General features: G+C 33.7%; 1 protein-coding gene across 2 annotated transcripts in view; it reads left to right on the forward strand.

Annotated features, from left to right (window-relative positions):
- Positions 1-17,412, forward strand: part of LOC114325177 (serine-rich adhesin for platelets-like) — a 116,008-nt gene extending 98,596 nt beyond the window's left edge. The window contains exons 13-15 of one of the 2 annotated variants that reach the window (XM_050662922.1): positions 2,775-2,903; positions 9,181-9,330; positions 17,091-17,256. In XM_050662922.1, the coding sequence (XP_050518879.1) occupies positions 2,775-2,903; positions 9,181-9,330; positions 17,091-17,113 (302 nt within the window). In that variant the 3' untranslated portion in view covers positions 17,114-17,256. Of the gene's footprint in view, positions 1-2,774; positions 2,904-9,180; positions 9,331-17,090 lie in introns of both variants that reach the window. The other variant, XM_050662921.1, reaches the window with a different exon arrangement.
- The last annotated feature ends 4,568 nt before the right edge of the window (positions 17,413-21,980 follow it).

Raw genomic sequence — 21,980 nt, forward strand, 5'->3', positions numbered from 1 at the left:
ATACTCCAATGATGCTCATGACTTCCTCGTCCATTCTTATTTTTAGTTTTCTTTCTGGTACGTAGGTATTGAGGTAGGTATATGAATGGATACAACACCTTTTAGATACCATTGACACAGTGGGAAGAGAGTTTGGCCTAAATATAAACTGTTCAAAAACAAAATACTAACACTGTTACTAATAAAACACTAGTATTCTAAGGTTATTCCGTATTTATATCTAGAATAGTTATCCTAAGTATAAGGTAGATATAGAACAAAAATAATTTGTTACTAATAAACACGGAATAAGTTAGATATAAGTATTCCCACTTTATTCCGAAATAGTAGTTCGGCAACGTCTAAATCTTCTGCACAAATACATAGAACAACGATATTTTGTGTCAAATATGTCAATTTTGATTTTTTTCTGTAACTGATAAACCAAATTACCTAGCCGAAAAGTTTTTTTTTGAAAATTCGTTTATATAAAAATACCAGCTTTTCAAATCCCAAAGTAGATTTAAGTCTACAGTTAATATTAACAGAGTTATTCAAATTGTATATAAGCCAAAATTGACTGATTTGCAAAATGTTTTCGTAATGATAAAAATGAGTTTTTATTGCAGTATTATTTTTTCATATGGTTTCCACAGAATTTCTGTATCATTATTATTTTCTGAACTCTTGATAAACAAATTGAATAAAATTTAAACTAATTGACGAATAATCTTGAATACTTCTGGGCATTATAATATGGACTATTTGACTTAACTTTTCATGCAATATCAAAGTTGTAAATTCATTTTTGCAAAAGTTATAGCAAATTTTTAATTTTCGAAATTTTAGTCTTACTTTGCAATTTTCGAAGCAACAAATAATCGGACCAAAATTAAAAAACTGCCATTTTAAACCTTTGCTCATCTGCTAAAAGATGAATACCCCAAATAAGATTATTAATTACCCCATTTTTGCCTGTAGCGATTTAAACGAAAAAACTGCCATTTTTGACCCTTATTTGTTAATAACTAAAATTCTCGTCCCAATTGTGGCTGGCATTTTTGTATTTATATTGTATTAGGTATATAGTACCCAAAAAACCCATTTGCAACCTGGCTGCTAAAATTTCCCGACAAAAACCTTATTCCTCTGGACTTAAAAACCTTACACCCTCTTTAGAAAAACGATATTTAATTCTGAATTCCTTATCGGTGTATTGTGAAAAGGGATTTATTCTATCTTTGAAAAGTTTCCTTTTTCGTGTATTTTCTATCATGTTAATTAAATTATCAACTTCTTCGACAGTCGCTGTACCTTTTAACACATTTTTTTTATTAAATAATTACTCAGAAAACAAATCAAAAGATAATATATTTTTGCCTTTGATGACATTGACAGTCATAAAATAGGTTATACAAGACTTAAACAAGGGTGTGGGTCGGTATAAATTTGGACTAAATTCTTATACCAAGTATAACCTATATCTAAGTTATTCCATGTTTATTGGTAGTGATTTTGCCTATACCTGATTTATTCTCAGTATAACTTTTATATTTGGTTTATTAGTAAGAGTGATAGTGTTTAGCCGTTTGGCCCATCAAGATTCACGGTTATATGTTGATGGTCATATAATTCAAAGAGTACCCAGTTTTAAATATCTTGGTTGTCATATTACTGAACAACTAGATCCAGATAAAGAGATAAAATGTAGAATCGAGATAGCCCGCACGACATTTTTAAAAATGAGGTCATTCTTCTGTAATGATACCTTTCAACTTCAACTTCGAAAGCGCATGATTCAATGCTACATTTGGTCAGTCCTCTTGTATGGTGTCGAAGCATGGACATTAAAAACATCCACCATTAACCGTTTGGAGGCCTTTGAAATGTGACTGCACAGACGTATTCTGAAAATACCATGGACGGCTATGCTGACAAATGTGGCAGTCCTTAAGAGAGCAAATGCTACCCGCGAGCTGCTTGATAACATCAAATATAGAAAGATGGCCTATTTTGGACACGTAGTAAGGGGAGACCGGTATAATATTCTTCAACTTATTATGATGGGTAAAATCGAAGGACGCAGAGGAATTGGTAGAAAGCAGGCCTCTTGGTTGAAGAATATCCGGGAGTGGACAGGAATAAAGAAAGCAGAACACCTATTTAGAATAGCTCGAGACAGAGACAGTTTCGCCATGTTAATCGCCAACGTCAAGGGGAATTGATAGGGCACGTTAAGAAGAAGAAGAAGGTATTGAGGCTGTTTGATGTGATTTTGATACTCTGTATTAGTAAGACTACACCTTCTTTGGCTTTGTTGTCTTTTGCTACTCCACTTTAGATTAATATATATTTAAATTAATTAATTAATTGGGCAGTGTATATTTACCTAATTCTTATTGTCTTTTTCCTTTTTTTATTGTTTCCTGTAGAGCGTGTATGTCTATTTGTTTCTCTTTCAGCACTTGACCGTGTTGACCGATCTGATGTTCCATGTAGTAACTCTCATCTGGGTTTTGTATATTATTCTCTTGTCCTTATTTGTTGCCATTGTCGTCTATATATTATTAGTCCGATTCCGAGGCTTCGCATTGTTTCTTTGATCAGTGTTCGTTTTTACGATTGGTAGGTTGCTAACCTTGCCAATCACTCTTCACATTTTATTTGGGACAGGCTTGGTAACCGCAGAGCTCCTCTATCCGCCCCACAATTACCCCATGCAGTGTTTTCTTATTATTTTTATTAGATAGGTGTATTTTAGCATTTTTATTGAAATACATAGTTCTCTTTTATAGTACATACAAGACTTGATACTGATCTGGACTTTCTGACCAATATAACGACAGTAACAAACAAGCCATCAAAGCTTATAACTACTTGCAGAGGAGGCTATGGAATTGAAAAATTTAAACAAAGAGTATGTGGTAAGTTGTTAAAAACTATAACGTTTCCAAAATTTTTGATATTCTAGTATTCTAGTGTATCATATTAAGAACCGCATGTTTGGTTAAAATTTTCTTCATAAATTAAATAATCATAATCCATTAATAGTACGTTCGCTAAACGGTAAAATATTTCAAAACTTCTAAATTATAAAGAACCGCTTGGATTGACATGAAATTTGGCATATGCATAGCTAATATGCTAAAGAAAAAAGTGATATTGTGCCGGTGTGTGCTTTTGTCCTGGGGGTGACTTAACCCCTTCTCGGGGGTGAAAAAATATACGCCCAAATTATTTATCAAATAAACATTTTTTTCTGTTTTCTGTCCGTAGTAGAATGTATTCTGAGTTAAATAAATTACATACATTCTTCTTTTTTTGTCAATTAATTTAATTCAAAACAATTTTTCTTGGATCACTATCATGATTATGTCAATGTCAATATTACTGAATAGAGAATTGAATAACCTTTCAAATGAGCTAGCACGACCCCTATTCCCTATTTAAAATAAGGGGTGGGGGAAGTGAAAGGGAGGGGTTGACAAATGACAGATATATGTACCATAAAAATGTGTCCCCCTTAGATCAAAAATTGACCTGTTTTTTATTTCCTTAAAATCTGATAAATACTGCCAAATATCGAGGTGGATGGACTCTTGTCTTTGGCCCACTCTGTATTTAGAAATTGAATTAATGTCATGCTTACTATTGGGACCGCGCAAGTTCGGAAAAGCGACACCTGGTTTCTTCGCTCTGCACTTTTATTCGCACTTTTAATTATATTGGCCAATCATATGGTCCTGGTTGCTGGATAATTGTCAAGGCCATAGTCCAAAAAAATAATAAGAAGACAAAATAAGATTCAGGTTATGTTATTAAAACGTAAACAATTGTATGTAGTAAATAAAATTAGTTATTAAAATGCAGTAATGCAAGCAAAATACAATTAATTACATTTACCTTTATATAATAATTGCATATCATATCAATATTGTGCAGCAATATATAATTTTTCTTCTTCATTGACAGTAGATATGAAATATACGTCAATTTGACAATTTCAATTGACAATGAATTATTTAAGAAAGTTACAATATTTCTCCGCTATTCTCGCACGATCATTTCTCGTATCGCCTCCAAGTACTTGCACAGAGCGAATACAATATACATATATAATAGCATGAAATCATTTATTCAATTTCTAAATATACATTCTTCCATATATTTATTTTTTTAATATGTATGCGACTTGGGGTGTTATGAATAGGATCGTATTCGCTGTGAGCCGATGAGTAGAGGGGATTAAATAGTTAGTGGCAGTTTTGTGAGTTTTGTGCATTTAACTTGAACAATTTTACAAGAAAAGTACAAGTTTCAAACCTTGGGAAAGCGCTACCGTCGAAACTGAAGCCAATAAAAACAGAGGTAACCTTTAAATTTCACATAAACTTCTTCATTTTCTAAATGGTCTCTTGCATAAGCAGTCATCTAGTCACAGAAACTAATAATAAAATTATAATGAATAAAATTAAAAAGCATAATTTATTATTGCCTTTACTATTAATTCTGTGTAATCGTTCAATAATCAGTTTACAATAATATTTCAGTTCATAATTTGTGTTTGTCTAGATAAATATCTATTTTTCTAGTTTTGGAATATTTGACATACATCAATTTACAAGAAAAGTACAAATTTCAAACCGCGAAAGAGCGCTACCGGCGAATCCAACTTGGTATCCATGCATTTTGAATGTATCTTAGTTACGCGTGACGTTGCGACCCTGACAGAAATGGTGGTGACATCTGATGGCTGTCTCAATTTGAATCAAACAAATGTATCTCTTGAGTTTACCAACTATTACTATAAACAATGGTATTATCGTAATTATGGAAAAAACTGCGGCTGAGAAGGAAATGGAACAACTAAATAAAAGTAGGTTAAATCCGTGGATTTTTAAATCCGCTGTTAAATCAAATAAGACTTTTGCGAGTTTCTTTTCTGATAACTGTCAAAGAAATTTCTGACAAAGTATGGTTAAATTGTACTGATATTGTACTCCTAGTTTTTAATAAAAACAAGTGGTTTTATTAAATATTTTTTTTAATTACATGTTTATCTACTAGATACTACTACGTAAGTCATCTATACGTAATTATTATTTTATTATTGTGAAAAGAAAACGTCAAATAAGAAATATACACCACCGTACAATCTTTTGTGAGGTTAGCTAGCATGCGGTTAGTCTGTCACTTACCGGAGTCGGAGTGAAGCTTTCGCCACCGCAGCTTAAAATGGCTTCACGCAATGTAAACACACCTTCCGATCTAACCAGTCCAGTAAATCAACGTTCGAATATCACAAACAGTTATGCATCAGCTGCTTCACATTCTTTTCCGAGTAAGACCCAAGCAATTGTATTTAGTTGTATCGATAATGCTAGACAGCAGGATTATTTAATTCCGTTGGGCACAATCATCAACCCAGAAAAGATTATTTTTTCATCTAGATTATCTCATAATAAAATCTGTATGTATTTGGCAAACAAAACCGTAGTAGATATTTTCATGATAAAACATGGCTCTATAGAAGTACTCGGCGAAGTTATAACAGCACGAAGACTTGTCTCTCCAGCAGAAAGACTAGTCTTGTCTGGTGTCTGCCCGTCAATTCCTCATCAAGTATTAGTTAAAGAATTACAGAATATCGGTTTAAAGCTTATTTCCCCAATAACATTTCTGAAAATTAGCTCGACTCTTCCCGAATATAGTCACATATTGAGCTTTCGGAGACAAGTTTTTATGTAAGCCCTATAACATCATTAATTCCAGATTCTATTCTAATAAATTTCGACCAAACATCTTACCGCATATTTTTGTCACAAGGTACACTCACCTGCTTTATTTGCAGAAATACAGGACATATATCATCACAATGTAATAACAGTTCAGTAAAGGAATCAACTCATATTTATTCAAACAATGAAGTACCAAATCAAACAGCTCCAACAAGTATATTACACAAGGTACCAAATACTCAGCAGTCATCAAGTTATCCATTAACAAATCCGAGCATATCACCTACACCTACAAATCTCCATTACCAAGAAATTACCTCATTCAGCAGCAATACCGTTTTCACAAACTTCGGAAGCAATATCCTCCAATCTATCAGCACCTCTTCCATTAGATACAACTGCAGAAAACTCTAATAAAACTGATACATCACCACAATTTTCTGAAACAACCATTTCAACCAATCTTACAAACAAAATTTCAAGCTCGACTTCTGTCACTACCAATGAGTCTACTCCAGTAATTCCAAATGTAATAAATCCACAGCATCTAAGTGAAAACTCTAATAGAACTTGCGAAAATGCAAGTTCTTTCATAAAACGCAGTATTGGTGAGATCGATACGCCTCCTTCAGGCTCAGCAATTTCATCACAAAATCTGTTTGCGAAACCCAAATCCTGTAAACCAAAAAAACAGCGCTCATCTAAAGTCCCATCTACACGGTAAACTCTTGAACTTTTTATTGATAATCATACCCCACCATTCGTTTTAAATTACCACCAATTATTATCCTTACTGATTGATAATGTCCAAGGCTCCCCCGACAGTATTAGCGTCGTTAAAGAATTTACAACTGATATAGCTGGTTTACTCCATCTTTTAAAAAGCAGCTATCAATATGCAAATGATAGATTTCCAAAAACCAAGTTTACAAAACTTCAAAAGAAACTACGCATTCATTTAGGAAAAGAGAGTTTAGTGAAAAGTTTAGTGAAAAGAGAGTGACTCTTCTATAGACAGTTGTTCAGTATCATCTAACTCCGAATCTGTTAACAACATTCAACTCGATACTTCAATGGAACATTGATGGATTTTTCCATCGTCCCTCTATGCTACAGCTTCTTTTATCTGAATATTCTCCAGATATATTTGTCTACAGGAGACAAACTTAAAGACCAATCAAATTAGTTTTACAATTCAAAACATTTCACTTGTTTCCGCAAAGACCGTACAGATGCAAGTCGTGCAAGCGGTGGTGTAGCCATAGCAATCGTTTCTTCAGAAAACAATCTTCTTCTCCGTTTAACTCCAGCATGTAACACATATTCAGCTAAACTCTACGCCATATACCGTGCTGTGAAACTTCTTAACGAGCTTACACTCACAAAAGCCCTGATCATATCAGATTCCCTTAGCTCTCTAAACTCATTTTTCCGAAACATCCTTTTGAAAAGTTGCTAAAGTACCAGCTGTCCCAAGCTCATGAACACTGAAGAAGCGTCCAATTTGTATGGGTTCCCTCACACGTCGGAATAACAGGAAATGAAGAAGCTGACAGGGCTGCACGAGAGGCAATTTTGAGTGATTTTTCGGAGCCGATAGGCAAGTGTGTTTCCAGTGACTTAAAAGCTTATGTTAAAAATAAAGTGTTGTGTTTGTCGCGAAATAAGTAGTCTCAAAATAATTCTAAGCTGAATAAAATCAAAAATAATGTGTCTCAGTGCAGGACCGCCGCTAAGGTGTTGGCTGCCCGTGTGCAACTTAATATTTGCCACCCCCTTCCAACACTTTAGAAATATATACATACTTAGTACCTATTTAAAGAAATGTGCAGAAGATGCATAACAATAATCATTTGTAAATAGGTAAATACTTGAACATTTAGACTAATATCCCTGATCCAAGGTCCATTATAGGTGTCTCAATATCCGAATTTAAACGTCCATTTAATTAAAATAAACAGTAAATATACAACATAATACTACAAGTGAAGATTTTATGTCAAATTTTGGACTTTAAAGGATTTTGATAACCACGTTTATTTTACTTACTTAAAATATCTTGCCACACCACAACAGAACATATGAATTTGAATTTCCAAATTTTATTTTTAACGGATTTTGCGAAAGTTCTTGTATTCATCTCCTTTTTGTTATTATTTTGCAATTTTTCTAAAGCATCATAATATATTTTACTTAAAGTCGGTTCGCTAAACTCCGTCACAATTGGCTAAGTAATTTTGCCAATTTGGTAAAATTGGCAAAAAGTAATCACTAAATAGTTAATAACATGCTAATAATTACTAAAGAGTTAGTAATTTTGCCAATTTTGGCAAAAAATAAAAAAAATACCTACTAAAATCACTAGCCAGTTGTGTCTGAGTTTAGCGAACCGACTATATCTGGGTTTTTAATGGTGCGGTTGCATCTATCCCAGTCTCCCATCACGTGTCCGACAATGCTTCAATGTCAACTTTGGAAGGTGCTTTAATAAAATGTTCCATCGAATATTCGAAGAAGAAAAAAATACATATAGTTCCTGTAAAGTACTAAAAAATTCCACCGACTCAAAACTTATTTGTATTACTGCATCATTCACCGCCAGATTTTAACTATGCGCAGAACAGAAAAAAACTATAAATGATAAATGAAACGCATTTTAGTATTATCAGGTAATAATAATAGTTATTGTTTGGACTATTAGACTTTAGAATTAGAATTATTTGTATCATTACTATTTAATTATTTTAATTTGTTTTCGTTTTAAAAAAATGGTATTATCATCAGTGGCCTGCTTTTGGCCGCCACTATTGTTGGCCGCCCGTGTGCGATGCACACTTTGCACACATGGTAGTGGCGGCCCTGTCTCAGTGGATTCCATCGTCGCGCAATAGACGAGAAGAAATTTTGGTTGCACGTTTACGTCTAGGACATAGCAGGTGAACGCACTCTTACCTTTTCACAAAGAATAATCCACCTATATGTGATCAGTGTAACGTCCGATTAACAGTCGAACACTTTTTAATAAGTTGTAGTAAATATGACCAAGAAAGACAGCGCTATAATATTCCAAACGCTCTACCAGAGGCTCTAGGTCAAAACTGTTCCTATACCAATATAGTTAATTATCTAAGATCCATAAACTACTATTTACTTTTGTTATTTATATTTTGTTCCGTCGCTAATAACCTTTTGGTGGATGCGACTTCTTTTTCTAATAAAAAAAATCTGTCTACTTAATGTCAGTATATGCAATTATTGTTTACGCCGTGTAATCACTTTATTGCAAAAGTTAGTTGCAACTTATTGCACAAGTTCTTGCGCAAGAAATTATGCAATTAATTTCGCAATTACTTGGATTGTGTAAAGTTTCTATTGGGAATTAAAATATGATCAAGTTACGTTACTTTTTCTACATACATAGTTACAGTATTTTCTTGCCTTACTAAATCCTACTATTTTTTAGTTATTTGTCCGAAACATACCTTTAGTCCAATTGATGAAGCGTTTTGTAAAATTTGTCCTGCAGGACAATACCAGCCCCATCCGGGTTCACAGAACTGTATCCCGTGTCTTTCCCCACTTGACGATACAATGTGTCTCAGAATGTTGGTAGGTAAGATTGAATTAAATAAAGCATAATACTACAAATTGCGACCAAAGAAATTGATTCCAAAGTAAAATAAGTTAGATTTTTTTTATTACGTTGCTTGGCAAATGCCTATCAACATAATTAAAAGTAAAATATTGTGAACAGAAGTAATTTTTATTGTAATTTATAAAGTTAGTAACTAAAGAACATAACAAAGATAACTGAATATTGTGTGTAAGAAAAGATATTATAAATAAAAGTCATTAGTCATTATGCAATGAACGTAAAAGAAATTTAACTTTCCATGCGAGATCTTAAGGACCTTATTAAGTTTCTGACTGATTCGTGAAGAATCGCTTCCTACTCTTCCTCTAATGCAGTATTTAGCTCCGCAACTATCGCTGGTGCTGGATTACGGACCCAAACCCTGCGTTTGAGCTTATCCCATAGGTGCTGGATGAAATTTATATCTGCGCTCAATAGAGGCGAGTCCATTGTTGTTATTTTGATGTTGGCCAGGTAATATTTCGTAATCCGCGCTGTGTGACATCGAACGTTATCATGCATTACCATGAAGCCGTCGAGTATGTAGCTGGCGTAAAGAACCGAACGACGGTACCCCGTCAAAATAGCCCCGTCAGAAAAGCTCCGACAAAATAGCCCCGATATAATATCCCGCACACAAAATAGCTCCGACAAAATAGCCTACAGACAAAATAGCCGCGGAATAATAGCCCACCGACAAAATAGCCCCGACAAAATAGCCTCGACAAAATAGCCCCGACAAAAAAGCTCCCTTCAGAATTCATCATGAAATAATTCCTTAAAAATACATTTTTTCGGAAATGGTAATTATCCTCTATTCAGATGTTTATCTTAACCACATTAATAAGAATGGTCTTTTCAGGGAACTCGAGTCCTGTCTTCCCTGTCTCTTGGAAGTTTGAACATTTAAGTTAAGCGAAAATCAATGTTTATTTATGATATAAACATTTTTTTCTGTTTTCGGGCAACAGTAAAATGCATTTTAAATTAAATAAATTAAATACATTCTTCCTTTTTGTCAAATAATTTAAATTAAAAAAAGTTTTTGGACACCTTGTATAAATAATTATGTAATTGTTTATAAAAGGCTGTTTTAGCCGGGGCTATTTTAGCCGGGACTGTTTTGACCGAGGCTATTTTGTGTGCGATCTATTTTGTCGGGGCTATTTTGTTTGCGGGCTATTTTGTCGAGGATATTTGGTGTTCGGGCTAATTTGACGGGGCTTTTTTGACGGGGCTGTTTTGACCGGGCTATTTTGACGGGTCACGAAACATGAACTTGGAGAATATTAGTTCAGAGAAATAAGGAAAAAAAATATCGTGTTGGTGACACATCCCCCTCCAGGTTGAAACCAAATTTTTCGAGTAATATGGTCATCTATAATAATAACCTTTATGTTTCCTGCAGCCGATTTTGATGATATACATAGTTATAAACAAATGAAGATCAAAAAACGGTAAATTTTCGCTTTTTTCGTCTCTTACTAAAAAATTGGGCATTTTAAACAAATTTGAGAGTAATAAACTCATAAACCGTATAAAAAACTTCAATATGGCGTTCGCTGAATATATCTATCCTTATTGGTTACTTAGAAAATTGCCAAATAAATCATAAATTTTGAGTTTTTATAAATATTCATAACTTATGTAAAAATTAACTTAGAACCTTCTTATTACATGGAATGCTGAGACTTATGGTGCTTAAATTACACCCTAAATTCCAAAGCAATTGGTCAAACAGTTTAAAAGTTATTTAATTTGTTTATCCAAAATTAATTTTTTTTTGCAACACTGTAAGTCAGAAAATGATGAAGTTACAGTAATATTTTGGATAGTTTATGAAAGAAGAAAATTTACAGTATTAATTTAATTTAAAAAAATGACAAAAAATAATTATAGATATTGCAAAATAATTTTGAAAAACATGTGAATTAAAAAAATGGGGGGGCTAACTTTGTCCCTAAATGTCCTAGAACAGTTGTTTTTCTTTCTAAATGTGTATAAAAATTCAGTCTTTCTAAATATGAAAAAATAATTTTTCTACGGGTAACGGTTAAAAAGTTATTCTAATTGTTTATAAGTAAGCAAAAAAATGGACATGTTTTTGCAAAATAATTTTACACTGTTTAAAATTATTTTTTGTCATTTATTTTTAATTAAGGTAATAGTATAAATGTTCTTCTTTCATAAACTGTCCGAAGTATTATTGTAACCTCATAATTTTCTGACTTATAGTGTTGCAAAAAAAATGAATTTGGGAAAAATAAATTAAATAACTTTTAAACTATTTGACCAATTGCTTTGAAATTTAAAATATAATTTAAGTACAAGAAGTCTCGGCATTCCGCTTAATAAGAAGATTCTAAGTTAATTTTTACCTAAGTTACGAATATTTATAAAAACTCAATATTTATGATTTATTTTGCAATTTTCTAAGCAACCAATAAGGTTGGACATATTCAGCGAATGCCATATTGAAGTTTTTTATACGATTTATGAGTTTCTTACTCTCAAATTTGTTTAAAGTGCTTAACTTTTTGGTAATAGACGAAAAAAGCGATAATTTACCGTTTTTCGATCTTCATTTGTTTATAACTAGGTATATTATCAAAATCGGCTGCAGGAAACATATAGGTTAATAATATAGATGTCCATACTACTCAAAAAATTTGGTTTCGGCCTGGAGGGGGATGGGTCACGAGAAAAACCTTATTTCTCTGTACTATATCCATAATGTAACGATCCGCTGTCAAATCCCCTCCGCGACTACCACTGGGCATGAACACAAGCTCTGTTTTTTCGTGTAAAAATATACCACCCCAAAACATACAGGAACCAACTACATAGCTCACTGTTTTGACACTGCAGCACTGGGAAATGGTTCTCCGGGCCTCCGATGGACGCGTTTTCCTCTATGCCTTTTCTCATGAGGATTTTTCAGTGCGTCACAGTTTCTCGATTTCTTTCTGACGCATTAAATTGGATGTGACAGAAAAAACGCACGTCGGTGATTACATTTCGTCGGTGACATTTATAACATTTATTCTAGTTGTCAATAGATGGCGCCATAATCGAAAAAAAAATATTTACGAATTAAATAATATATCTACGAATATAACCTGTACAATTTATAAGACTATACAAATCAAAGAAAATACCATTTTATAAATGCAATAAACACAATTGATTTGTTTTTATGCCAAATTGCAAATAAAATGTGGCAACTGTCAGATTAACTAAAATGTCATGTTAGAAAATATGTTATAAATGTATATGAAGAGTACAGGGGAAAAACAAGGAATGTCACATTTTATGCATATTGAGATAAACACCAATTAAAATTCTAGCAATTATTGGTGTATAATCTTAATATAATATTAATCTATATTAAGTTAATAATTTAATAATGCACCAAAAACAGCTAACATTCCTTATTTTTGTCCAGTGGCGTGCGGACAATTCTGGTCCTTCGCCTGGATACAAATTCTGAAAAAATTTATATAGACTAATCTTTCTGGTTATTGTTCTGAATCGATAGTTTAGTCGATAGTACTCAGTTTTTGCTACCACATGGCGAGAAAAGCCAAAATTCATGAAAAAGTGACATTCCTTGTTTTTCGCCTGTCATCACGGACTTACCTTTTTTATATCATTTGTGACGCACTGAAAAATTCTCATGAAAAGAAGCATATCATTGCTTTACAAGCACATTCGTCAGAGAATAAAACTCTGCACCACTGGTCAAGGTCCCAATTGACGTATTCTCGGGACAACTGAAGTCGAGCTTGTTTCTGACGTGGGTTCAATTGGTGCCCTATTCGCTCCGTGCGTGACCATGGGGGGATACACGAAACTATACCATCGTCCGTAGCGGCGAGATATGACAATTTTGGCGAATAATGATTGAATATTAATTTTGTTCAATTTCACTTACCTTATAATTTCCGTTTTGATTTTGATTTTTTATATTTATAGTTTCATACTGACTTTCTTTCCTTCACACACACACACACACACACACACACACACACACACACACACACACACACACACACACACACACACACACACACACACACACACACACACACACACACACACACACACACACACACACACACACACACACACACACACACACACACACACACACACACACACACACACACACACACACACACACACACACACACACACACACACACACACACACACACACACACACACACACACACACACACACACACACACACACACACACACACACACACACACACACACACACACACACACACACACACACACACACACACACACACACACACACACACACACACACACACACACACACACACACACACACACACACACACACACACACACACACACACACACACACACACACACACACACACACACACACACACACACACACACACACACACACACACACACACACACACACACACACACACACACACACACACACACACACACACACACACACACACACACACACACACACACACACACACACACACACACACACACACACACACACACACACACACACACACACACACACACACACACACACACACACACACACACACACACACACACACACACACACACACACACACACACACACACACACACACACACACACACACACACACACACACACACACACACACACACACACACACACACACACACACACACACACACACACACACACACACACACACACACACACACACACACACACACACACACACACACACACACACACACACACACACACACACACACACACACACACACACACACACACACACACACACACACACACACACACACACACACACACACACACACACACACACACACACACACACACACACACACACACACACACACACACACACACACACACACACACACACACACACACACACACACACACACACACACACACACACACACACACACACACACACACACACACACACACACACACACACACACACACACACACACACACACACACACACACACACACACACACACACACACACACACACACACACACACACACACACACACACACACACACACACACACACACACACACACACACACACACACACACACACACACACACACACACACACACACACACACACACACACACACACACACACACACACACACACACACACACACACACACACACACACACACACACACACACACACACACACACACACACACACACACACACACACACACACACACACACACACACACACACACACACACACACACACACACACACACACACACACACACACACACACACACACACACACACACACACACACACACACACACACACACACACACACACACACACACACACACACACACACACACACACACACACACACACACACACACCAAGTTAATAGTTCAATAGATCTGGTATCATACTTGTAATTCACACTGCCTAGTTGCTTTCAATGTGCACTTAATTAATGTTAACATCGACAACTAAACTATACTTAACGAAAAAGTGAAGAAAAATCTTTAAAATTTATATTTTCTTCAGAAAACTTCCAAATATCCGCTTTTTAATTTGACGTTTATTTGACACTCGAACTTATTGTTTGTATAAGAAATTTGATCAAAAATGGTAAAAAAGCATTACATATTGTCGTCAAATATGTCATATATGTACCATATGTTTAACGTCAAATTGTGGTCGTCAAAAATGTCAGGTGCTACGCTAGGTGTCCCGTCAGTAGGCGAATTTTACAACATATTAGCAATTTGCATAAACAATTATTTTTTGGAAGCTATATAATAGATAATATTTTTTGCATTAATTATTTAAATTCAAAAAAGACAATTGAACAACATGAAATTACTAAACACTAAAATTCATAGAGTGACGATATACAGGGGTATAGAATGTGGATCGGATCATTATTTAATGAAATCTCAACTCAAATTTTCTATAAACATAGAATCAGCCAAATAACTGAAACGAAAATAAAGTTTAATTTAAACAAGCCCCACGAAATTATATCAGCTAGACCTATATTACATAATTATAAACCACGACACAAATACACACACCCAAACTTATATGGAATCATCTGATATTTCTTACTATTTCGTGCGAATTTAAAAAAAAACAAACACAGGAAGTCAAAAAATATTTATTTAAAACAATTTAATAGCAAATACATAACAATTAAATAAAACAATAAAGTATTTAACAAACAAATTGAAAGTTGTTGTTTTAAAGTCAATAGCATACAAAATTTCAATGTAAAACGAATATTGTTTAAATTGCTTTTATTTTTTTTTTATTTTGTGGTAGTCAGTGTTATCACCTTTAGTCCTTATGCAAACTTCAGTTTGCGTGGGTACGCTCCTAATAAAATTATCAACATTTTGTTGTGGTAGGTTGCTCCATCCTTTAAAAGCAGCTTGTACTAGCCGTGCGATGTTTTTTTGGATTATCCCGGCGAGCTCTAATTTTTCTTTTAAGCATATCCCACAAATACTCTATAGGATTAAGCTTGGTTGAGCAAGCAGGCCACTCCAAACAAGGGATACCTTCTGCTTCAATGATGTATGTAGTCACTCTAATGGTATGTAGAGGTCCATTATTTTTTTTTTCAAATTACGGATACCCAACATCATGTTTATTGCGATAACTCCGTTATTATTAATTTTACGAAAAAAGTTATTCTTTATAAAAAGGTCTGCATAGTCTAACAATAAAGATGCAATAAGGTTTGTAAAAAATATGAACTTCGCTCAAGAGTAAAGAACCTTTATTTCTCAATTAGAAGAATTAAATTGCATATTGAAACATAGTTTTAAATTACGAACAATTTTTTATAATAACAATTTCCAATATTGTGAAAAATAAAGGTACTTTACTCTTGAGCGAAAATCATATTTTTGACGTACCTCGTATAAAATTGACAAAAATTAATATCTTATGATTGCATCTTAGTTGTTAGACCATGTAGACCTTTTGATAAAGAATAACTTTTTTTCGTAAAATTAATAATAACTGAGTTACTTACCGCTATAAAAATGATGTTGGGTATCCGTAATTTGATAAAAAATTTCAAAAAAATTTGTCCAATTAGAAGAGTATAATTGCTTATTATAACATAATTTTTAGAAGAGTATAATTGCATATTATTACATAATTTTTAATTCCAAATAACTTTTCTTAGTAGCAATTTTCGATATTGTGAAATATAAAGGTGCTTTCCTCTTGAGCGAAATTAATATTTTTTGACATACCTCGTATACTGTTGATAAAATTTGATATCTGATGATTGAATCTTAGGTTTTAGACTATGCAGAGCACTTTATAAAGAATAAACTTTTTTTCGTAAAATTGATATTAAAAAAGTTTCCCATGTGGTTCCAAGTTACGTAGACACACTGTATATTTAATGTGAGTAACCATACCTCATACGCGACAATACGCGTCCTTTAATTTTCTTAGCATATATTCTATGTCCTCCCTGTATTGTGCAAAAATAATTTGGTCATTGGTGACAAAATTACATTTCGGCACTTAAACCATTATTACATAACGCGGTCCAATTTGCGAAACACGATGTTCCCATCCCTCAACTTATAGTTCCTAACTTGTTTACGTAAATTTAACAATAAATTAATAGTAACAATTTACTTTTTAGTATTCAGATACAATGTCTTTTAAGATATATGTTGGTGCAGCCTTTGGACTTGTCATATTCTTGATCGCAGTCTTACTGCTTTGGAACAGCAGTATTTCGAGAAACGAATCTACGTACAAAAAGCCCTCCAATCACACTTACCGCCATAGAATGGTCAAGCGAAGGCTTGTTGCAGACGAAGAAAATCAGATATTGGAACCACTTTTACAGAAGAAGAATGTGCCGAAAAAAACTCCACCGGTCATACCACCTCCCGATTTTTAGTAAAGTGCCTAGTTAAGTTTTATTTACAATTTTATAATTAGATATAACAATAAACGATATATTATACAATGGTTGTTTTATGTTACTTACTTACTTCTTTTTTTTTCTATTAGTTGTTAGAACAACTAATAGAAAATCGAATGGCCAAAAATAGATCCGTCCATCTGGCATTTGTAGACCTTAAGAAGGCGTATGACGCGATACCTAGAACCAAGCTATGGGAAGCAATGGAAGACATCGAAATCCCACGAAGACTAATAAAAGCAGTAAAGGCACTCTACAAAAATAACACAGTAGCTATCAAAATGGGCAATCGAATATGCAGTCCATTTAAGACGACAAAGGGACTACTACAGGGCTGCTCCACATCCCCTACCCTATTCAAAATATTCCTGGAAAAGACCCTGAAACCATGGAAAAGAAAGTGCGAAGGAATGAGTATACCAGTAAGGAATGAGTATCTATATACCCTAAGTTTTGCTGACGACCAAATAGAGATCGCACAAGACGAAGATGAACTCAGTTTTATGATGAGGAAACTGGAACAGGAATATACAAAGAATGGGATGGAAATAAACCTAAAGAAAACTGAATACCTAACAACGGAGAATACAGAAATAAAACAACTGGAAACAAACGAAGGTAAACAAATCAGAGGAACAGATAAGTACAAGTATTTAGGTTTTATAATATCAACCAAAGGAACAACTGAGAAAGATATAAAAAATAGACTAGGACAAACAAGAGACTGCATACGAAAATTGAACCCGATACTGTGGGATAAGAACATCAGAAAAAAAAAACAAAAAGGAGAATATATAATACCATGACAAGAAGTATCCTCACTTATGGTTGTGAAAACTGGACAATAAATAAGAAAACCAAAAATAAAATAAGAGCGACAGAGATGGAATTCCTAAGGAGAAGCTGCAGAGTAACAAGTAGAGATAGAATAAATAACATAGAGATTAAGAGAAGAATGGGAGTGAACTCAGACATAATAGACTACATCGAACAGAAGAGATTAACCTGGTACGGACATGTCAGAAGAGCAGACCAAAATCGGTGGATAAACCGAATAACAGAGTGGAGCCCGATAGGAAAAAGGAAGAGAGGCAGACCCCGAAGATCCTTCAGAGATGAAGTAGACGAAGCAATGGAGAGAAGAAATCTACAGGAAGTGGACTGGCAAGACAGAAAGAGCTGGAGAGAACGGTTGAGTGAAGGAATACAGTGAAAACTGTGGAAATCCTTAGTATATATTATTGTGTTTTCAATTTATCAATCAAAGGCAAAATAAAAATTAAATTTTATTTTTTTTAAATAACGCGGGCACATAAATTTGATACACCCTGTATATTGATCTGTAAATATTTATTAGAATTTAGTTTGGATGTAAGTAGATTTCTTTTAATGAGCTTTCCGATGAACCAATAAAGACTTTTGTGAATAATTAAAGTGAAAAGGACGATGTATTTAGTTTTAAAATGTTAAAAGATTGTTTATTACGGGAACTATAGAATCTACAGGTAGAGGTAATTATCATTTTCTAGAAAAATGGTTTAAAAGAAAGTTTGGAATTTTAATATCTTTGTTTCAACCCGAGTAAATGTTGTAGGGTTCCCCGAAAGTAATTAGGATGGTCGGAATAATTTTGAAAATGACTGTTTGTTTGTCGAATGGAAAAGAGAAATGTTTCTGATTTTTGGCAATTTGGAAGGGGAAAAGTGGTTTGAATGTTGAGTGAATTTGAAAAAGAAGGCAGTATGTTATTGGCAGCGCTGAGGAGCGGTCGACGTTTTCGTGGATAAGTAGTTAGCAAGTACCAGTGGTTGTTTGATGGTGGAGAATAGTGCTGAAAAGTGGAACGAGAGACAGATCAAATTGAGACGAAATACCTCTTTGATTCTGTATTATTGTGAGAAGGAGAGCAGAGAATTTTTCTGTTTGAATCGAGTACTGGTCAAAAGAGGCTTTGGTTCGTTTTGGAGAATTGGTGCTGGTATGCTGATAGTTTTGAAGCTGGAGAACGGAGAGGGCTTTGATGAGTAGCCTTTAACATAGTCAACGAGGGAGAGCTATTTTGGGTCACGAGAAGGCATCAGAGTGAGTGAAGCAAAAGGTCAGTCAATTTATGTGAAAGAGATTTTTATGTTCGGAAACAAAAATTTTGAGTAAAAAGCATATGAATTAAAATTCCAATATTTCAAAAAGTAAATAGGAAATATAGGTAATCTTGCAAATACATAAATTTGTTTTGTTTAGTTTGTTTCACCAAAGTCATCGGGAACAAACCGATAAATTGTTTTTTTTTTAACTAGAATAAATTTAAGTGGTAGAAATTTCATTCGGACATCTGTGTCCACAGGTTTTAGATTTGCTAGGTTTTTAGAGTATTGGTTTTGATAAATAAAAGACAATTTTGTATGTTTATTTTATATTTTGCTTTATTTCTTTTTCCTATTTTATCCCGATTAGGATCAACTAAGAGATACTGAAACCACGAGAGAAGATAAGTATAACGTAAGATAAGTTAGACATTTTTTTAATATTATAAAAAGGCACCCTGAGATCTTTTTATTCATTTTTTATGTATGATTTGCGACAATTAAATAATTAATCAAATAAATAATAATTAATATAAAATTAATAAGGAGCAGATCATAACAATATACTTACTTCTTTTTATTATTCCGTTAGTTTCGTAGTAATGATAGGTGTGCGACAACAATCCCTAAAATGACGTTATCCCGACTATCAAAATGAACATTCAGGTGAATGACCAATTTTGGTCACTATTTACGTTTTTGTGGCCGCTGATTCCGAATATGAAGATATTAGGTGCCGAATTAGAAACCGATTAAATATTGATTTCGAAACTCCAAAAATAGAGTGTAGGTACCTCCCTCTATAATTTGACTTCAAATTTACATAAATTGAAACACGTCAAATTTACTGTAAGGGATTTTGTAGATCAGTTTTCAATTAAATTACATCAACCCTCTAGCGGGTGTGGACACAACCCCCAAGATCTTTAATGGAAAGGGGGATTGAGTGATACCTCATTTTAAAATCTTTCAATCACCTTTTCAAAAATACCACATACAATATATTTATTTTCAGTACTTTTGGAAAAATCAAGTAAAGCCGTATCTACAGATATTAAATAGTATATCGAGTTCAGAACTCCAAAATTATTTTGTAGTATTGCACTCCAAATTCAATATTTTTTTGAGTATTTGAGTATTTTAAGTATTTTTTGGAGTATTTTTGGAAAAGCCAAGTAAAACGGGTATATTAAGTATCGAGTTCAGAACTTCAAACATTTTTTGGAGGATTGTGTCCAAGATTTTTCCAAAAGTACTGAGAAAATAATATAATGTATGTGATATTTTTGAAAAGGTAGTTGAACGACCTTTTAAATGAGGTACCACTAATCCCCTTTCCAATAAATATTTTGGGGGTTGTGTCCGCCCCCGCTAGAGGGTTGATACAATTTAGTTGAAAATTGGTCCACAAAATGAACCCCTTACAAATAATATTTGACGTGTGTCTGCATATTTTTAGATTTTCTGGAGGGATCAAATTATAGAGAGAGGGTAACACCTTTTCAAACTGACACACAGTATTTCAGTTATCGTTAACGTTGGCGCCCAAATAGGTAATATTGTGGACTCTTACAACTGACAACCATATGTTTTATCTTATAAGTGTTAATTAAGTTTTAAGAGCAGAGTAAATAAAAATTGTCCTTTTAATTTTTTTACATGTTTATTACAGATATATTTTTATACACGTTGACATAAATATATTATTATAATGCATTTAATTAATATTAAATTTGTTAATTCGTCCCTATAATCTAAACAAATATATCTATATATTGAGTATCAAGAATGTAGACACTAAAAGTCGCGGCATATTATCATGCACGAATCGTTTCCAGCACGTGACGCGTTTAGTTTCCAAAAATATTGATTTTAATGGTTTTAAATATGAACAATTCACACTGTCTGGAACGTAGGTATCGTATCAGACCCCTCTTTGTAAAATTAGGTTTTTCGGAAACTACGCTACGTGCTGGAAAAGGTTCGTGCCGCGAACCGTTTCCATGGTTCGGCATATTATATGATAATATGCCGCGACCTTAAATATTAGGAAATGGTAACGAATATTCGGAGTTATTCTTTGTCTTCCAGTGGCGTTCGAATTTTTTTGTAAGAGTGAGAAGTAGGTACTTTATATAAGATTTTTTTCACATTATGTGGTATGAATAAAAACGGAATATAAACTCACGAGTATGTTCTCATGATTATGAACACAAAGTATAAGTTTATACTCTATTTCAAATGAATAAAAATATGCTGATGTGATGAGTTTCTACTCATAGTACATAATATTAGATGATTACTCCAATATTTGGAGTATAAACTACATTCCCATTTTTATTTATACGAGCCGTTATATGTACTACTATTCTCTTTCTGGCGCTAAAAAATGTCTAAGCAAATATGTACCTGTGTGAAAACGGCCATAATGCAACTGAATAATTTAGATATTGAATTATAAACTAAAGGCAAAATATCATAATAATATCATAAAAATACAGTATTCTCAAATTAAATA

Source organism: Diabrotica virgifera, chromosome 9 (assembly GCF_917563875.1).
Source record: "Diabrotica virgifera virgifera chromosome 9, PGI_DIABVI_V3a".
Classification (NCBI taxonomy): Eukaryota; Metazoa; Arthropoda; class Insecta; order Coleoptera; family Chrysomelidae; genus Diabrotica; species Diabrotica virgifera.